The following is a 17,110-nucleotide window of genomic DNA, read 5'->3' as shown; positions in this document are numbered from 1 at the left end:
CAGTGTTTTAGAGAACAAATAATGACTTTGTCCAAGAAAAAACACATTATAGCTGAGCTAAATGAAGAGTGCTATGTTTAATGAAGAAGCTATGTTTAATGTCAAAATCAAAATCTTGGCTGATTTCAATGTGCTGTTGGATGTTGTCCGCCATTGCTTCTGTGGTTAACGTCACGTTGTAATCCAACTGCAGTTGAGTTGGACGGCAATTGTAGTTCAAGATGAGCGTTCGATGACGTATACTATCAAACTCACAAATGGACCAATCAGAGGTTAGCGCTGATTTCCAGCTGACGGCGTCCTGTCCTAAGAAACCAGGCCTTAAGAAACACAACAAGATTTAAAAACATTACACACAAATAAAATTTTTGGAGCCTATTTACAAAAGAATAATTGTTTTTCCAAGCACAGGCTCTTCATTCTCAAAACTTGAAACTATGCACATTTTTTGTTTGTAAGCTGTTCTTGAAACTAGCACCTTTCAAGGGTGAAAAAACTGTTTATAACCTTCTGGAATTCTGGTGGTTTTGGCAGAATAAATATTTTTATCAATAGGTTCGGCACTGGGTATAACAATATTTTTTCCTGTGTCTCTTTCTCAATTAAAAGTTGTTGGTGCCTTTGTGCTAATGAAAGAAGATTAAAAATAATGTAATTTATGCTAATAAAATGTACAGAAGAAACAAAATTTGAATCCTTACTTTTTTAAAACATAGAAAGATAAATCAAAGCAAGTCATATTTTAATTACTATTTTTAAAATACAATATAAAGAAAATTGAGAAATTCTAGTTCTCATGTAAAAAAATGTTAAAACATTTCACTACCTCAAAAAAAAAAAAAAAAAATTCGAGACCAACTATTTATACAGGGGGGGGGGATTTTTATCTTAAGCCTCCTTTCACCTACAAAGATCCCGGAAAGGAAAGAAAGACATTGATATTTTAAAATATTATTATTTTTGTTAAAATGCGCTAAAGCACCAAAATAGAATTTCTCCACTTGAGAAATTGTGAATTGAATTTCATGCAGAGTGGCACAGTAAAAAATTTGCTGAAGGAACTGATGACAGTTAAAATAATAAATGAACAAATTGATCATCACTTGAATAGATAAAATAGTTCGTGTTGAGTCTAAGAGGGTGGAATCTGGCTGCTCATTAGCACACAAGCAGTATTCATGTGGATAGTATTAGAACTCCACATGTATACTGTTTGTGAGGATTGCCTTTTTAACTGAAGGTCTTTTGTTTCATAGAAGCACATATATTTCAGAATAAAAAAATTTCACTTGTATAATTAAAATGAAACTTTTCAAAAAAAATTACTTAAAAAAACAAAGACAACTGTAAATATTATAAAGAATACGTAAGACATTTTTGAGGATCAATGAAAACGTTCAATTTCACGTTTATATTATCGTTCCCCTCACCCACAAAACACAAATGTGGGCTAAATTAATATACATAAAGCTACAAAAAAATAAAATAAATAAATAAAAATAGAAAAAAACATAGAAAAATAAGTATCTAAAGCAGAGTATCTATGAGTATCAAAGTATTTTTTTATTTGTATTTAAAAAAATATATATATTTATTATCTTTTTAAATACAATACTTTGTTTCATTTAAAAACATTTTCATTTAGTTAAAAAATATTAATAATAAAATATATTTAAAAAAATGATCATAATAAGAAATCAGCTTATTTCTAAATATTCTAAAACAACGTGCCGGTGTTTTGTTCTTCTTGCCGGTGTTTTGTTCTAAGTTTCAGTAAGGTATTCTTGGCGAATTAAAAAAAAATATCGCTTTGTTTTCTTTAACGCCAATATTACCCACTATGTTTTTCTCCTACCTCGTGCGCTCAACGAACGCAAAGAGAAATCTAGTTACTATGACAACGGTTAGTATTAATTTGAGGTGAATAATTCGCATTGAAAATTTTACAATCGAAGCACTTTAGAATGCATAGACCAAAATTCGTGTAATTATGTGACATTACAAACGAAAATGAGCAAAATAGAACATGAAAATCAAAACAAAAGCATAGATATTGATAAAAAGTTTTAATCCTAACAGAAAGCACATACGAATTTTTTTTTGTTCGGTAGAATGAAATAAAAACACGAACCAAGAAAATTTTCACCGGCAGTAAATTTGGCGGAAAGCTATTCTACTTTAGCCAAATATACTGAAAATGCACTTTCTGTGCACATAAAATCGTTGTATCTCCTTATTTACTGAAAAAGAGCTAATATAGATTTTAAAATATTTAATTATTCATACAACGAATACAGTTTCCTAGAAGAAATTTGAAGCTAACACTTTCAGACTACAGTTGTTCTTATTAAAAAATGAGTATTTTAAAGTTTATATCAAAGAAATGAGCTGTAATTAATGCAAATAATTAAGAAAAGTTTACTTACCTTCAAAAGAAATTGACAGTTTCATAGACAACTTAGCTTGCATGAGATGATATCAAGATTCAATAACAAAATCGTCCATCTTGTCAACAACTACAAAATAAGTCATCGGTCACGTGTCTGTCATAGTACGAAAGTTTGGTGCAATCGATTGCGCCATAAACGCATTTCTTGATCATATTTTCCAATTTATGGTGCTACCTAGATAAATTAATTTTTGATTTATCCTATTTATGGTGCAATTAGCAAACTTTGCACCAAGTATTGGATGAACATTAACCGAGATTTTTTACAGTGTAGGAATAACAACAGATATTTTAGCAAAAGTAAATATCAAAAAACTAAATTAAGGATGTTATTGTAATTTGAGAGATTGCTGAAAATCTATTCAAATTGTAAAATACTGATATGATAGCTATAAGGGATAACAATGTTGGCAAAAATTTATAATAGAGTAAATATATTGAAAACATCTTTTCTTTTTTGATGTACGTAGATAATGGGCGTAAAGCAGAAATTAATGAGTATGAAAATAATAAAGCTACTTCTTTCAGTTGATAAACAATTTGTAAAATAGTTTATTTAGTCGATAATCTAATTGAAAATTCGAAATCTTGCCATAAGTGAGATATATAGAGAATTGATTCGATTGTTCGAAAATCCAGATGTTTCGCGTTTGAAAAGAAATTTAAAAAAAATATGTTGCTTGTTATTACCTTTCCTTTTTGTATCATTATCAAAACTAAATCACTAAAAAAATTGTCATTGTAATTAATATAAATTTTTTTTTCTTTATTAAAATGTTTGCTTGTATGATCTAATATTCACTTTGACTCAGATGGGAATATTTCATGATTTCAGAAGAAATCTATTTCGCTTTTAGAATAACTACTATATACTATATAACAACTTAAAATATAGCATGGATTTTTTAAGTAGTTATATTTATATATATTTTCTTCTAATTGACATGATTTAAATTTACTTATTGAAATTATTTTTTTATGGCAAAGGCTTTTGAAAGTTTAAAAATAAATATCTATATTTTTATGGCTCTATTCTTATTTCATTGATTTCATATCGTTATTTATCTAGTTAGGCAGCAATTTCACTTTTGTGGGATTTTTATCTTTTTTTTTTACTTTTACAATCAGTTCATAACAGTAGCAATTCTTAGTTTTTATAAACTTTTGTTCATTAAATCAAAAATTATTGTTTCGACTTATAATCTTTTGAATACATGGTAGTACTTTGTTATAAATGAGGAAAGTATAAAAAAATTGCTAGTACTACTCATATTATTTTTGAAAGTTGTTATTTTTACTACAACGTCTGTTACAAGTAGGTACGGTACTTTTTACCTTAAAATCTATTTTAACCGTAAAATGATACGGAACTGAAAAAATCTGATGTACTTTCATAGTATGAATTATGGTAAAATAATTAATCACTCGAATTATGTAATAATTACTGTAAAAAATACGACATAATATTTTGCGATAAAAATGGATTTTGTGACAAACAGAATTTTGCGAATGATGCAATAGAAGTACCGGTTTCTTATTAATCGTAACTTGATCCGGAATTTTTTACTGTATAGTTACTCAAGGTTTCATTTCCGGACTATAGAATTGGTGTCTTTTTATTTATATTTTATTTTATTATTTTTTTTATAGCCGTCGTTTATGAGCAGACCCAATTTTTGGGTTTGCAACTACTAATGTTCAACTCTGTAGCCTCGTAATTTTGAACCCAATCCAGAAAACAAGGGTACTCCTGGATCAAGTATTGGGAGAAATTTGCCTTTGTGGGGGACTTTCTGATGGAACTAACCCACATTTGCGTTACATGGAGAGGAAGACCATGAGAACCTCCCACGGTTAGTTCGACGGCAATTAAACTCTGACCAATGATCCGTCTACTACTGAGGATACTTCACTCCAGCACTGTGGTCGGTGCAAGCCGGATGCGGAATTCGTATCGACCAGCCATCGCCGGGATCGAACACCGGTTTACCTCATTGGAAGGCGAAATCTCTTGAAACACTTTAAAGCCGCACGCTGACAAAAACATAAGTTGAGGGTAGATATTTTGCTCTAACGTCTGGACAGAAACCACGCTAAGAAAAAAAAACCGTGATACTGCAATCAAAACCGTTTTGGTGTTTGAGTATTGAAAGGCTTCAAAGTCGTACACCGCTTCAAACTGCACTCCTCCAAGAACACAAATTGGGGGTTTGTCTCTCTACGTCTGTGCATTTCTACAACTCTAACGTCAGCAAAAAAAACACTCTATAAACAAAAACCATGCTGTTGCAATAAGAACCATTATGTTGATGTGTTAGCGGAGTAGCACAGTAGTGAGTGAAAGTGTTATCTCACATAAAGAAACTTGAAGATTTAAACATTTCTTTATTTCATACAGTACCATCTCGATACAGCGTACAACTGAAAATACTAAATATAAATACAGCTTAACAAAAATCTTGGTACATCACCGGAAACAACAACACAGTGACGTGACATAGTGAAGAGACAAGACAAGAACACATGCTTACAACAATGCATGCCTTACATACAGATTCCATAATGATATGCACGGATGACGTCATTTACGTTATCTGAAAATAAAATATCTGTTGCCAAATACGACCGAAACTTAATTATGTTAATTTAATGTATTCAGAGGAGTAACAAGCCACTCCAACACATTCTATTTACTGCAACAGCGCATTTAAAGAGCTAATCAAAGAATGTAGGAAGGAGAAGACATCCGGCTCTCCAAATACGGAGCAAAAGCGGGGAGCAACCCTGTACAGTACGCTGTACCAGAAAAATAACTTACAGGGAGAGCAATATACTCAGATTTAGCACAGCATAACCGGTTCAAGGCATGCGCTTAAGATACAAATTGACAATCAGCGGATCCATGTCTCCAGAACCGGTTGTCGGTTGAGTATGCTGCTTCCCGCCAATCGCAATTTTGTTCCTTCGTTCTATCTCAAAACGTGCTTGCCGATATAATCAAATCAACATGTATATGATATAAATAATTTTTCAACGAAATATCTTAATTAATATCAGAGTAATGATAATAAATAATGAAAAAAAAGTGCAGCTACAGACCGAACATAAGTAAAAAGAGAGGACATTCCTCTCCCTCCCCGAACCCTAACTGTGGTTGAGGAAGGGTTTGCATAAAACCGGTTTAAGAAGAGCCCTTGCTACTGTGTTCCTAAATGCTGCTCTTTCCCTTATACCCAGGGACCTTTCTAACCCTTGGGGTACCGCTTTACATTAAGTCTATAAAAGTTAGCTTTCTCCCGCTTTGTACATTCTTTGGGCTAATGGTACTAGAGAGTCAACTCAAACTGTACGAGACCAACTCCACCATGCGAGTTTGTTTACTCGTAGATCTATATTTGGCGTTTTATTTGCAAGAAACCACTATGCTGTTGTAAGTAGTGCAAATCAGTTTGAGGCGACTTGAGGAGACTAAATTGCTTACAACCAACGAGTCATGCTATATTGTACAACCTGACTATTGTTGAATTACTATCTAGAAAGAAAGGAATGCGGTGCTTCATCCATTTGTCTAAACTGGCGGCAGCTGTTGTTGTAGTTTATTTAGGTCGCACTAGAGCTTCACAATGGGCTATTGGCGACGGTCTGGGAAGCATCCCTAAGGATGAGACGAAGGCATGTCATCGCAATTTTGATCCACTCTTGAGGAAATGTCACCCCCACTTCGGTAACCCGACGATCTGCAAGCGAAGTTAAGCATTTTACGGTAGAACAGTTTAACGAGGATCAATTCCGTACACCCTTGGTCCTTAAGCAGACTAATGCAAGTGGTCCCTTACGCGATCACTGACCGCTGCCAGTGATGTTTGACTTCCGTGTTCTGATGGGAACCGTGTCTTAACGATCAGTTCACTGCGGGAAAAAATGGCGGCAGCAGTTTAATGGCTGGGGTGGTTTTTCTATTAACAAACACGCTGACACATGCATTATCAGGAATGAGGCAATAACATCTCAGCAGAACATGGATGAGATCCTCATATCTATTGTTCTTTTTACGCTGAAGCAATCAGAGATAAATTCAGTTCAACACCCCATTTACACAAGACCTGACATCAGGCTCGTGGCGTCATATAAGATGAATGAAAACGTGATTTTTCACCCTGATTCTCTTAGCCTGTTTTCAGGCAAGCATGGCCGGTTAAAATTTGATTACGGAATGCGATGATTTGCTCTTTGCGTCACATGGTTAATTTTCGCTAATTCTTTGAAGGTAGGGTTCTTAAGATCAGGAGTGGTGTAAATTTGACAAGCCTTTTTTCCAGCTTGTGACGTCAAAGAAAGCCTTCAGACGTCTTTTTCCAGGGTGTAATGAAGGATTGCGTTAGCGTTTCACTTTCGATGAAAGAATCCATCGAATGCTAGCCTGGACTAGCATCGACTTCCTGGATAGGAATCCAATGAAATATGTTTGGGACTTAGGAAGAAGGGTTTCTATTTCTTTATTTTTTCCCAGAAACAATTTACCATTTGTAATTCTCTTTTCCTACAATTTCCGATGGATTGCCTGATCGTGTAAAGCTAAGCACAGATGGTGTTAGGGTTTAAAACTCATCGTAAAACCGGGTTACTACTTCCGATTGATTTTTACGCCAAAGCTAGAAAAAGCATGATATTCAATAATCTTATGGATGTAGTGCTTTCGTTCTTCTCCTTAGAAGTTGCCGGAAGTGTTGCTCATTTGTCATAACCCTGTTGGCACCCGTGAACCAAAGTCACGGAGGCGAGCAACATTACCCACGCCACACTGCCACAAATGCCCGTTCATAGAGTGGGCCACATTTATACATTCGCACATCAGAAGACAACAGAGAGAGAGAGAGAGAGAGAGACATCCTACGACTAGGAAGCCAATAACTGCGGGATCAAATCCCGCTCTGGGCATCAAAGCGGGATTCGATCCCGCAGCCATTGGCTTCGTAGTCAGGCACGCTAACCACTCGGTCACCTTTCTGGCTATAAAAATAAGTGAATGGAAATGAAAATTTCTAATTGGTTAAATAAAATTTTTTTAAAGTTGAATAGAATATATACTAAACTAAACTCAGCGTTGCGGCAGCCCATAACGGGCCAAGCCCTACTGTGTCCATCTCTGCTTTCTTGACCTTGGGGACAGGGGTGCAGGAGCAGATGTTCCGATTTGGTGGTCAGCCGAACACGGAACCCCTAGTATTTAGCCCCCAAGCAAACTTGGTACTCATTTTATCGACACACTGAAGGAAGGAAATGCTGAGTCTACCTTTCCCAGTCCGAGGATCGAACTCAGGACTGTGGAGAGCGAAGGGCTGCCACTCAGTCACCAGGCGTCGAAATAATTGAAATATAAGGTTAAATATTAAAATGTAATTTAAAAAACAAAAATATTCAATTAAAATATAAACAATTTGGGATTTAAAAACTAAAATATTAAAGAACTTAGATTAAAATATTATTTAAATCATAAGAGAGAAAACATATATATTTAAATAAATTTTTTATTATAAGTAATAGAATAAATTTAAAGTCATGTCTAAACTAATTAATTTTATAAGTAAAAAAAAATAGAAAAGAAATTATCTAATTAAATAATAAAATTATAAAATCTGTGATTGAAATGGAATAATTTGTGGTTGCATTGAAACTTTGTTGATGAAAAGAATAATTCTTTAATAGTAAAATAATAATATTCATTGAAATAATGTGTATGCAGCTAGTAAAATTAATATAGGGGATTGAAATACAACAAAACGTCTATGTGAATGTAATTTAAACAATTAGAAAGAAAAGATATATAAAGAAAGAAAAGATATAAGCAAATATTACATTCATTATAAAAAAAAAACTAAAAAATAACATTTTTGAACAAACGTAATCGAATATTTTACTTAAAACACTAGACAAATGAAAAATTTCACATTGTAAATTAAATGAATTGGGATTAAAAAATTGAACAAGTTATTAAAATAAAATTATGGTACAAATATAAAAAGGAAGTCCCTGTAAAAATAATATATTTAGTTAGAAAAAATAGTTAAAAATAAATAAGATTATATAAGCAAATGTTTTATTAGTCATCAAAAAGCAAACATACCATCTCTCGAATAACATTTTTGAATTATAAGGAATTGAATATTTTACAATACGGTAAACTAAATTATTTTACAGGTTACAGCGAAAACTTGTAATAAAAACTTGGGACAAAAACAACAACGACACTGTTAGAAATTTTCGAAAAAAACATAGATAAGTAACAATTATTTAATTGTTATCGTACAGTATTCAAACAGAACAAACGAATAGCAAAATATAAGATGGTATTCAAACTGCTAACTGTGAGAAAAACCCTTTATTATCTGCTTTCTCTTAATACGGTTAAACTAATAGAATTTTTCTGTACCAACTAATGAAGCCACTGAGTTTCTTGCAGCTTTGTACATACTATATCCGAAAGGGCTAATCTATCAATCTTATGTCCCATCGTCAACACCACAATATTTTCTTATTTTTCTTCAACACATGAAGAGTTCCCAATGTTCTGCGCTTTCCAATTTGTGGCTCTAAATACGATGGGCAGCGCCATAAAGCTACTTTACGCACCATCTCTTGGGATCGGTGATTTAACCAAATAAACTAAATAAATATAATTTCACGGATCATTTGATTAAACACAACTCAACCATGCCCTAACTCCAATTCCCATTTCACAACAAAAAGCCTATCTCCAAGGTCCAGTAAAATTTCTTTTCTTTTTTGCGATTTTGATACTATGCCAGTTGTAAATTGTTAAGAAACCGTGGAGTTTTGCATTCATTATTTTTAGCCCAATCAGTTGTAAATGGATTTCAAAGCCGTAAAGGTAAAACATATTTTTTACCGTAAAAATTACTGCTACTAGGAGGAACAGACTGCTCTAGGTTATTTTACAGGAAATTCAGAATGAAAATTCAAACAGTATATGTGATTTAAATACAAAAATGCATGGTTTAAAAAGTTACCCATAAAAATAACAACTGCAAACAAGAGTCACTCTAAAACTAATAACTATAACTAGTAAAATTTTTGACTGTAATTGAAAAGTGAAAACTGAAATCTTTTTGTATGCTAATATTGCTTACGTTTTCGCAAAAAAAAAATTGTGTAAGAGAACGCTTTGTGGCATAATTTTTATAAAACTTTTTTCATATTCTTTGATTATTTTGTATTAGTTTAGGTCAACAAGTGAAAAACATTATATTTAGAATTTTAATAATTTATAGTTATGAAATACAGCCGGTAACACCAGTGTATTTTTCTGAGTTAAATTTAAAATGTTTCAAAAATAGCTCATTTCTAAACAATAATTTTTCAAATTTTTATATATTTACAGTTATTTAAATCCATTAGTAACAACTATTCATCATTAAAATTTCTTTGATTTATAAAATTAATCATTTAAAACTATTTGAATATGCATGAAGAAAAATTCTAACAACTTTTCTTTACATTTTAGAATTTTGCATAAAGATAATCTGACCGATTTGTTTAGTAACTATTCGACAGTATTTTGTATTTAAAAGACGCAAATTTTCGTTTGAAATCGGAAAAATATAACATGGTCACAGGAATACAATAATACAAATTGCATCATAGTTAACCCTATGATGCAGATGGGACTGGATATAACAATATCCAGTAACTTGATATAGTTAACAAACAAATAACTTGAACGTAAAATAACATAGTTAATAATCAAATAACTTGATGAAAAAGCAAATAGCTCTGCAAGTTTCTCAGATACTAGTTTCCAGGCTATGAAATAATACAACATACGTAAAAATAGCACCAAAGGACGCAAGTACGAAATTTCTTCTGATGCTGAAAATTCTCCACACCGTAAAACTTATATCCTCTTTAGCACTTTTTTGAAAGCTTCTTTTATAGAAAATAGTATTTTCTCCATTTTTATTCAACACTCTGCTGTTTCTAGTTAAATCCATGGAAGCTTCCGATATAAGTGATGCAGAAATAGTAAGAACGCAAAATATAAAAACAGTATATGTTAAAAGTGTGGCGGTTTTAATGTACAAAAACGAATGCAAACGAGCTTTATTTTTTAAAACTAAATTGACCGTAAAATAAACTACGCTTGATTCGTAAATTGAGAATATAAAGACAAAATGGGATAAGTTTTTATCTATGGTTTGAGCCAGACTATACAGAAAATCGTATTTCTTGTATAAAAACTCGTAATCCAGATTAGTTTCTTTAAGTTTATCATTCAGTTTTAAAATTTCGGCTTTCATTTGGTAACAAATTGCAGTGCAAAACATTGCAAAAGTTGTAAAAGGTTCATACTGGCCAAGAGTACAGTATAAGTTTAAAGCAGACTCTAAAACAATATTTGCGACGCTGTTCTTAGTTTTTAAACAGAGAAATGTAATTAGCTGATAGGGTTCTATGTCAATTTGCAAAAGGTATCCAATTAAAGAAAAAGAATGCACAATTACACTCATTGTAAAGCTCCCAAGATATTTATTAAATAGTAAATACATTTGATACACCTGTTAATATGTTTAGATATTGGACATATTGCTGAAATTCGGAACATGAAAAAAATAAAGCGATATAGCCTAGAATTTAAATTTTTAGAATCTTTCCTTATATATCTTGATGAAGAAACATTTTTTAGCAACTAACATCAAATAGAAACTATTTAAAGAATAGTTTGGCAAGAACAGATTCTTTCGTTTGAACAGAAATTAATACCATAATGATTATTTTATTTCACTTTAAGTATCATTTCTAATACAAATTAAATGAAATTTTCGTTGAATCTGCCGTGAACCATGCATTCTTCATGAAAATATTTGCATATGTTATCAAATATTCATCTTAACATAGACAGAATTATTTAATGAATTTAGAAAAAGTCAATTTTGCATTTGAAATTAATTTGTACGCCATTTATTTTTTTGCTTTTAGATGAATCTAATTTATTTTTAATAGACGCATTTGAAATTGCCTTGTAGGAAAATAATGTTATATCAAAACAGCTTTTAATAACTTAAAAATAAGCAGCTGTTTTTCTGACTGGGAGCTTAAACTCTACTATTCGATTGATTTCCTTCTGCTATTAAAATCAAATTAGTCTGCAATTTTATTTTGACTTATAAAGATTTTTCTTTAATCAGTTTTTCATTTTTTCAATCAACTTCTGCCATTTTTCATTTTTTAGAAATTTTGAATTTATAAATGAAGTACATTTGTTAAATTTCTGATATTATTATTCTTTGATAAAATGATGAAAGAACTCAAAGAATTATTTTTATTTGTACTTTTTACTGCTTTAACTTGTGTTTTCGTAATATGCTTTATAAAATAAATAGTATGTTTTAGCTTTTGATTTTTCATTTTTTTATTTAGGATTTTAATTCTTGATTGATTTTGAATTAGAATTTCAAGTATTTTAAAATATGCTGTTTAGATAAATTAAATATATTTGTAAGTACAGTACTGTAGTAATCGTGCAAAAAATGATATGAAATTGGAAAAATAACAATCGTTTAAAAGAATTATTCCGAAGAATACATTAATAAAAATGTGCTTATTTTCTAGAGGAAATATATTTGCAATTAAACCTTGAAATTAATTCTGAACCACATGAAAATATGCGTTGTTATAAACAAAAAAAAATAAGTATAAAAAAAATAAATGCAAAAAAAATAAGGTGTCTTAGGGTGTGTATGTTTCTCTTTTATAACTTCATAACTGTTTGTTCTATCTTTCTAAAATTTAGACAGAGATTGCAAGGGACAATGTGACAACTCCCGTCATGCGTGATGCATAAATAGCAACAATAGAAAATACATAAATTTAATACTTTGTAACTGTGGCATAAATAGATAATTTCCGAAATTCGATGAAATGTGCCCTCGGTACATTTATCGATATTCATATTCCAAAGTACAGTATTAATGTTATAAAATAATATGACATACGTAAAAATAGCACTAACCGATCCAAGCTCGAAATTTCTTTTGATGCTGAAGATTTTTCATACAGTGAAACAAATATCTTTTTTAGCACTTCTTTGAAAGCTCCATACATACAAAGCTTAAAGTATAAATTTAAAATACTTTCTGTAATAATATTCACAACGGTATTTTCAGATCTTAAATATAAAATTGTGATTAATTTGGATTTTTCCATGTCAATTATCAAAAGATATCCAATTAAAGATTACAAATTTATGATTATACTTAACACTGCCCATGTGGATAATTTAAAAGTAATGAGCGTTTAGTTGGGAATCTAAGCATATGACTTGCTATGATTTTCAAATTGGGCATTTGCATCAGCAGAAAATATCGAATAATGTCAGTTAAATCAATAATGTCAGCAAATAATAATGTCAGCAAATATCGAATAATGTCGAATAATGTATATTATAGTAATATTGGATAATATTACAAAAAGTTATCTAGATTATAAATAATAGATATGATGATTACAAATCGTAATAAGGTTCCAAAAGTATTTATAAAAAACGAAAAAATTATTTGAAAGACCTGTTTTTGTTCTTGATCCTATTCGGCAATGATCATATAGCAGAAATTAGGAACATACAGTTAATATTTGGTTATAATGGTAAAAAATTATTCTGCATCAAGATTTAAAGAAAAGTTATAAAAATTTAAATTCTAAGCAATATTTCTATATATTTTATAAGTTAGGTAAACCAAATTTTTTGCGTTTGAAAGAACGTTAATTAAATGACACAACTCTGTAAGTTAATTTATTTTCAGTGCTGTTTTCAAAAATAAGCAACTAATTGGAATTCTCTTGATAATCTTCTTAAAAGATCTTTTTTGTGCAAAACAATTTGCGTGTGTAATCATATATTCAATATTACTATTCATGCTATTGTTTGATGATTTTAGAGGAAATCAATTTTATTTTCGAAATATTTTGATTCATCCGTTCTTTTGAGGTATACAATTTTATTTCAATAATCATGTTTTAAAAGTAAGTTTTGAAAATAAAATTTGAACACAATAAAAACTTTTACTTAATTAAAAAATCAAAATTGTTTTTTTTATTAAGGCTTTAAAATTTCGTCAATTTTATTGATTTTTCTGTTGTTATCAATCCATTTTGATTCTTAGAATTTTTATTCTTGGAATTTTCATTATTAAAATTTGCTCCCGCTATTACTTCTGTTTACAATAAATTCAAAGATTAAAATGGATTGAAATGGAACAAAAGATTGAAATGGTTGGAACTTTGCTCCAAGTTAGACTCGAGATCATCTGACACTAAACTTTGGAAACTAGTTAAGAGCCTCAATAAGGAACAACAACAACGTGAAAAATGTAACACCATAGTTGACGAAAATGGTAACCTTGCACAAGACGACAAAGCGGCTGCTAATCTATTAGGATTATTTTATCAAGATACAAGCACCTTAAATTTTTCCAAGGAGAATTCAAAGGTAAAAACTAAGGCCATAAACGTTTTACATGGATGTCGCACAACTGCTACAAGAAACCCTATCTTCACAAGTAACTTTAATTTGCACGAATTGGAGTGTGCAATGAATGAAGCAAATCTTAACAAGTCCCCGGGACCGGACGGCATCCATGGACAAATGCTAAAACATCTGGGAAAGAAGTTTACGAGAAGATTCCTAGACATCATAAATCAATCCTGGCGTCTAGGACGCCTCCCCAATGAGTGGAAAAGAGCTATCATCATTCCGATCAGGAAACCCAATAAAGAAGCCAGCTCTCCCGATAGTTATAGGCCAATTGCACTCACCAGCACTGCTTGTAAGATTATGGAAAGGATGCTTTTAAATCGACTCATCTTTTTTCTTGATAGTCATAACCTACTCCCGAAGGAACAATACGGCTTTAGGACAGGACACAGTACTACTGATCAAGTACTATTCTTTGGACAGCGAATACGTGATGCCCACAATCACCTGCCCACAAAACATACTGCAGCTGTCTTTTTGGACTTGTCTAAGGCATTTGATAGAGTTTGGAAACAAAAACTTATTGTCAAACTCTTTACTTTCTTCAAAATTGATGGATTTGCCTTGCCATGGATTAATGATTTCTTGAAATTCAGACTTTTCAACGTCAAATTCAACAATGTTCTATCAGACACCTTTACTCAGCGGCAGGGACTTCCCCAAGGATCAGTTCTCAGCCCAACTCTGTTTTCTTTGTTTCTGGCTGGCATTGAGAGGGTCATTTCGAAGCGTTGTGAGGTAGGACTATTCGCTGACGACATCGTCTTATGGTGCTCTGATTCAGAAGTCAGCAATATCGAGAATCACCTTAATCTAACTTTAATGGAAATTCAAGAGTTTGCAAAGTGCAACAAATTGACCTTTAATCATTCAAAATCTTCTGTTAGTTTCTTCACTACTAACAAACGACTCTACAGATTTCAACCCAATATCCTACTGAATGGCCAAACTCTACTTGTTGAAAAACACCCCAGCTACTTGGGCTTCATTCTAGATCCTGAACTCACCAACAATAAGCATATAAACAACTTAGTGTTGAAAAGTAGGAAGAGACTTAAAATCCTAAAGTATATTGCTGGGCGAAATTGGGGCGCTGACGCTACCACCTTAAGAGCCACATATCTTGCACTCATCAGACCAATCCTGGAATATGGAGCACCAGTCTATAGTTGTGCATCTGCTTCAAACCTCCAACGTCTTGAACGAGTCCAGCTTTCTGCTGCTCGCATTATTACTGGACTCAGAAACAGTTGTCCAAATGACATTGTCTTGTTTGAGGTCGACCTCCAGCCTCTAGGTCTCAGAAGAAATTATCTCCTTACTAAATACTTTAATAAGCTCTCTTAAAGGAAGAAAGACTTATGCAGTCTGCTCTAAATGTGAAGCCCAGCAGGCCTCAGCAGAACATATCCTCGACTGCTTGGGCCTTTCCAAGGAGGACTTATATGCTTCTCCACTTCTTGTAATCGACTTTTTGAGGGTCAACAACTTACTGGATCTTGTCTGACCTCGTCAGACAATTAGAGGATAAGCAACAACAACAACAACAACAACATAAGCTCTCTAGCCTTGGACACCAAAACAGAACAGCAGATTATCTACAAAGGTGGAGCAGCAACCAAAGACTAAAGAAGAACAGCCCACTTAGCCAGGCCGTAGTTAACAACGTTCTTGCTGGAAATGTCGAGGATTGCCTTAATAAACAATTCATTGACCCAACTGAAGGGCTAACTGGTGTTTATTTCCATCAACACCTTTCATCACAAGTTAACAAGAAGCTGGATCACCCAGAATTGCTTAAGCAACTTGCTTTAGAGGTTATTAATACCATCCCCAAACAATCAATACTGGTGTACACAGACGGAAGCAAGACGGACACATCATCATCTGGCAGTGGTGTCTACATCAAATCAAGTAATTACTCCCTCAACATCTCCAAAAGGAATCCTGATTTCTGCTCGGTGTTTAGAAGTGTACTCATTGCTATTGATACTGCCTTGGATTCTCTTCTAACACTACAGGATCAAAATAACATCTGGATCCTCTCTGACAGCCTCAGCTCCATACAATACTTAACGCATTGGAGGAAGGTGAGAGACAAAACAAGTGATTCAATCCTACACAAAACTAAAATCCTCTCACGATTGCGTGAAGTCCACCTCCAATGGATCCCTTCTCACGTTGGGGTTCTGGGCAATGACATCGCCGATACTCTGGCTAAGGAGGGGACGAAGGAAAATCTGATAAGTCCAAATTCCCTCACCTTCATGGAGCTGGCATCAAAAAAGAAGAAAGAAGACCTCGCTTCCTGGCTCGTACCCCCCAAACATCACTGGTACCAGAGCACCAGTCCAGGAGGTGCACTCAACATTCGGTGCAACCGCAAGGACCAGACTGCACTTACCAGGCTTATCAGCGGCCACCTTAAGTCCCTTTCTTTTGAGGGTAGTATTAAAATCTACCCTAACTGCCCCAGGTGCCACAATATGCAGGCTTCCCCCCAACATATCCTGGACTGTCTTGGTCTGGACAAAAGGGACATTCTTAAAAACACACTTATGGTGGCAGACTTCCTCCGGGTCATGAATTTCATGGACATTGTTTAGCCCTGCTAATTTTGGGGATAAGAAAAAGAAAGAGAAAGACAATAAATTCATTTTGCTAAATGAAATATAGTTGTTTTTTCATTCAAACTATCACCAAAGTACCATAACATATCAATAATTTTATAATGAAATAGTAATAAAATGAAGCAAAATAAAAAAGCAAAATAAAAAAAGCATATATATTGTTGTACTTAATTATTTTTTAAATTTACTTGAAGAGCGTATTGTGTCTTAATTATTAACCTCAACAATTATTATCAGATTTAAAATGTTATGGCAACAATTGAATACCGAAACATTTCCCCCTGTAATATACTTTTTCTAATGTGAAACTAAACAATTGTATGAAAAATAAAATTTAATAGTTGGTTTTAGATATTTTAACAAAAGTAATATCGAAAAATTTAAGTTGATGGTTATTGTAATTTGCAACATTATTGCAAAATGTATCTAAATTATAAATTACATATAAGATAGTTATAAGTGATAATAATGCTGGCTGAAAAT

General features: G+C 32.4%; 1 protein-coding gene across 1 annotated transcript; it reads left to right on the top strand.

Moving 5' to 3' along the window:
* Window positions 1-5,769: 5,769 nt before the first annotated feature.
* LOC139426564 (uncharacterized) lies at window positions 5,770-16,603 on the top strand. The gene is made up of 5 exons (XM_071185848.1): window positions 5,770-5,879; window positions 5,986-6,121; window positions 7,162-7,430; window positions 13,727-15,294; window positions 15,477-16,603. Exons 1-5 carry the CDS (start codon window positions 5,770-5,772, stop codon window positions 16,601-16,603), a joined length of 3,210 nt encoding a protein of 1,069 aa, XP_071041949.1.
* Window positions 16,604-17,110: the final 507 nt, after the last annotated feature.

The sequence above is a fragment of the Parasteatoda tepidariorum genome, chromosome 9 (assembly GCF_043381705.1).
Source record: "Parasteatoda tepidariorum isolate YZ-2023 chromosome 9, CAS_Ptep_4.0, whole genome shotgun sequence".
Lineage (NCBI taxonomy): Eukaryota > Metazoa > Arthropoda > Arachnida > Araneae > Theridiidae > Parasteatoda > Parasteatoda tepidariorum.
This window is presented reverse-complemented; position numbering and strand designations above follow the sequence as displayed.

Bases quoted from the DNA above. Each gene is read 5' to 3' on its own strand.
- LOC139426564 (XM_071185848.1), top strand. From the start codon at position 5,770: ATGGTACTAGAGAGTCAACTCAAACTGTACGAGACCAACTCCACCATG. The intron at 6,122-7,161 runs GCATGTCATCGC...TCTTCTCCTTAG, and splicing joins TCCCTAAGGATGAGACGAAG to AAGTTGCCGGAAGTGTTGCT. The intron at 15,295-15,476 runs GTCTCAGAAGAA...CGACTTTTTGAG, and splicing joins GGTCGACCTCCAGCCTCTAG to GGTCAACAACTTACTGGATC.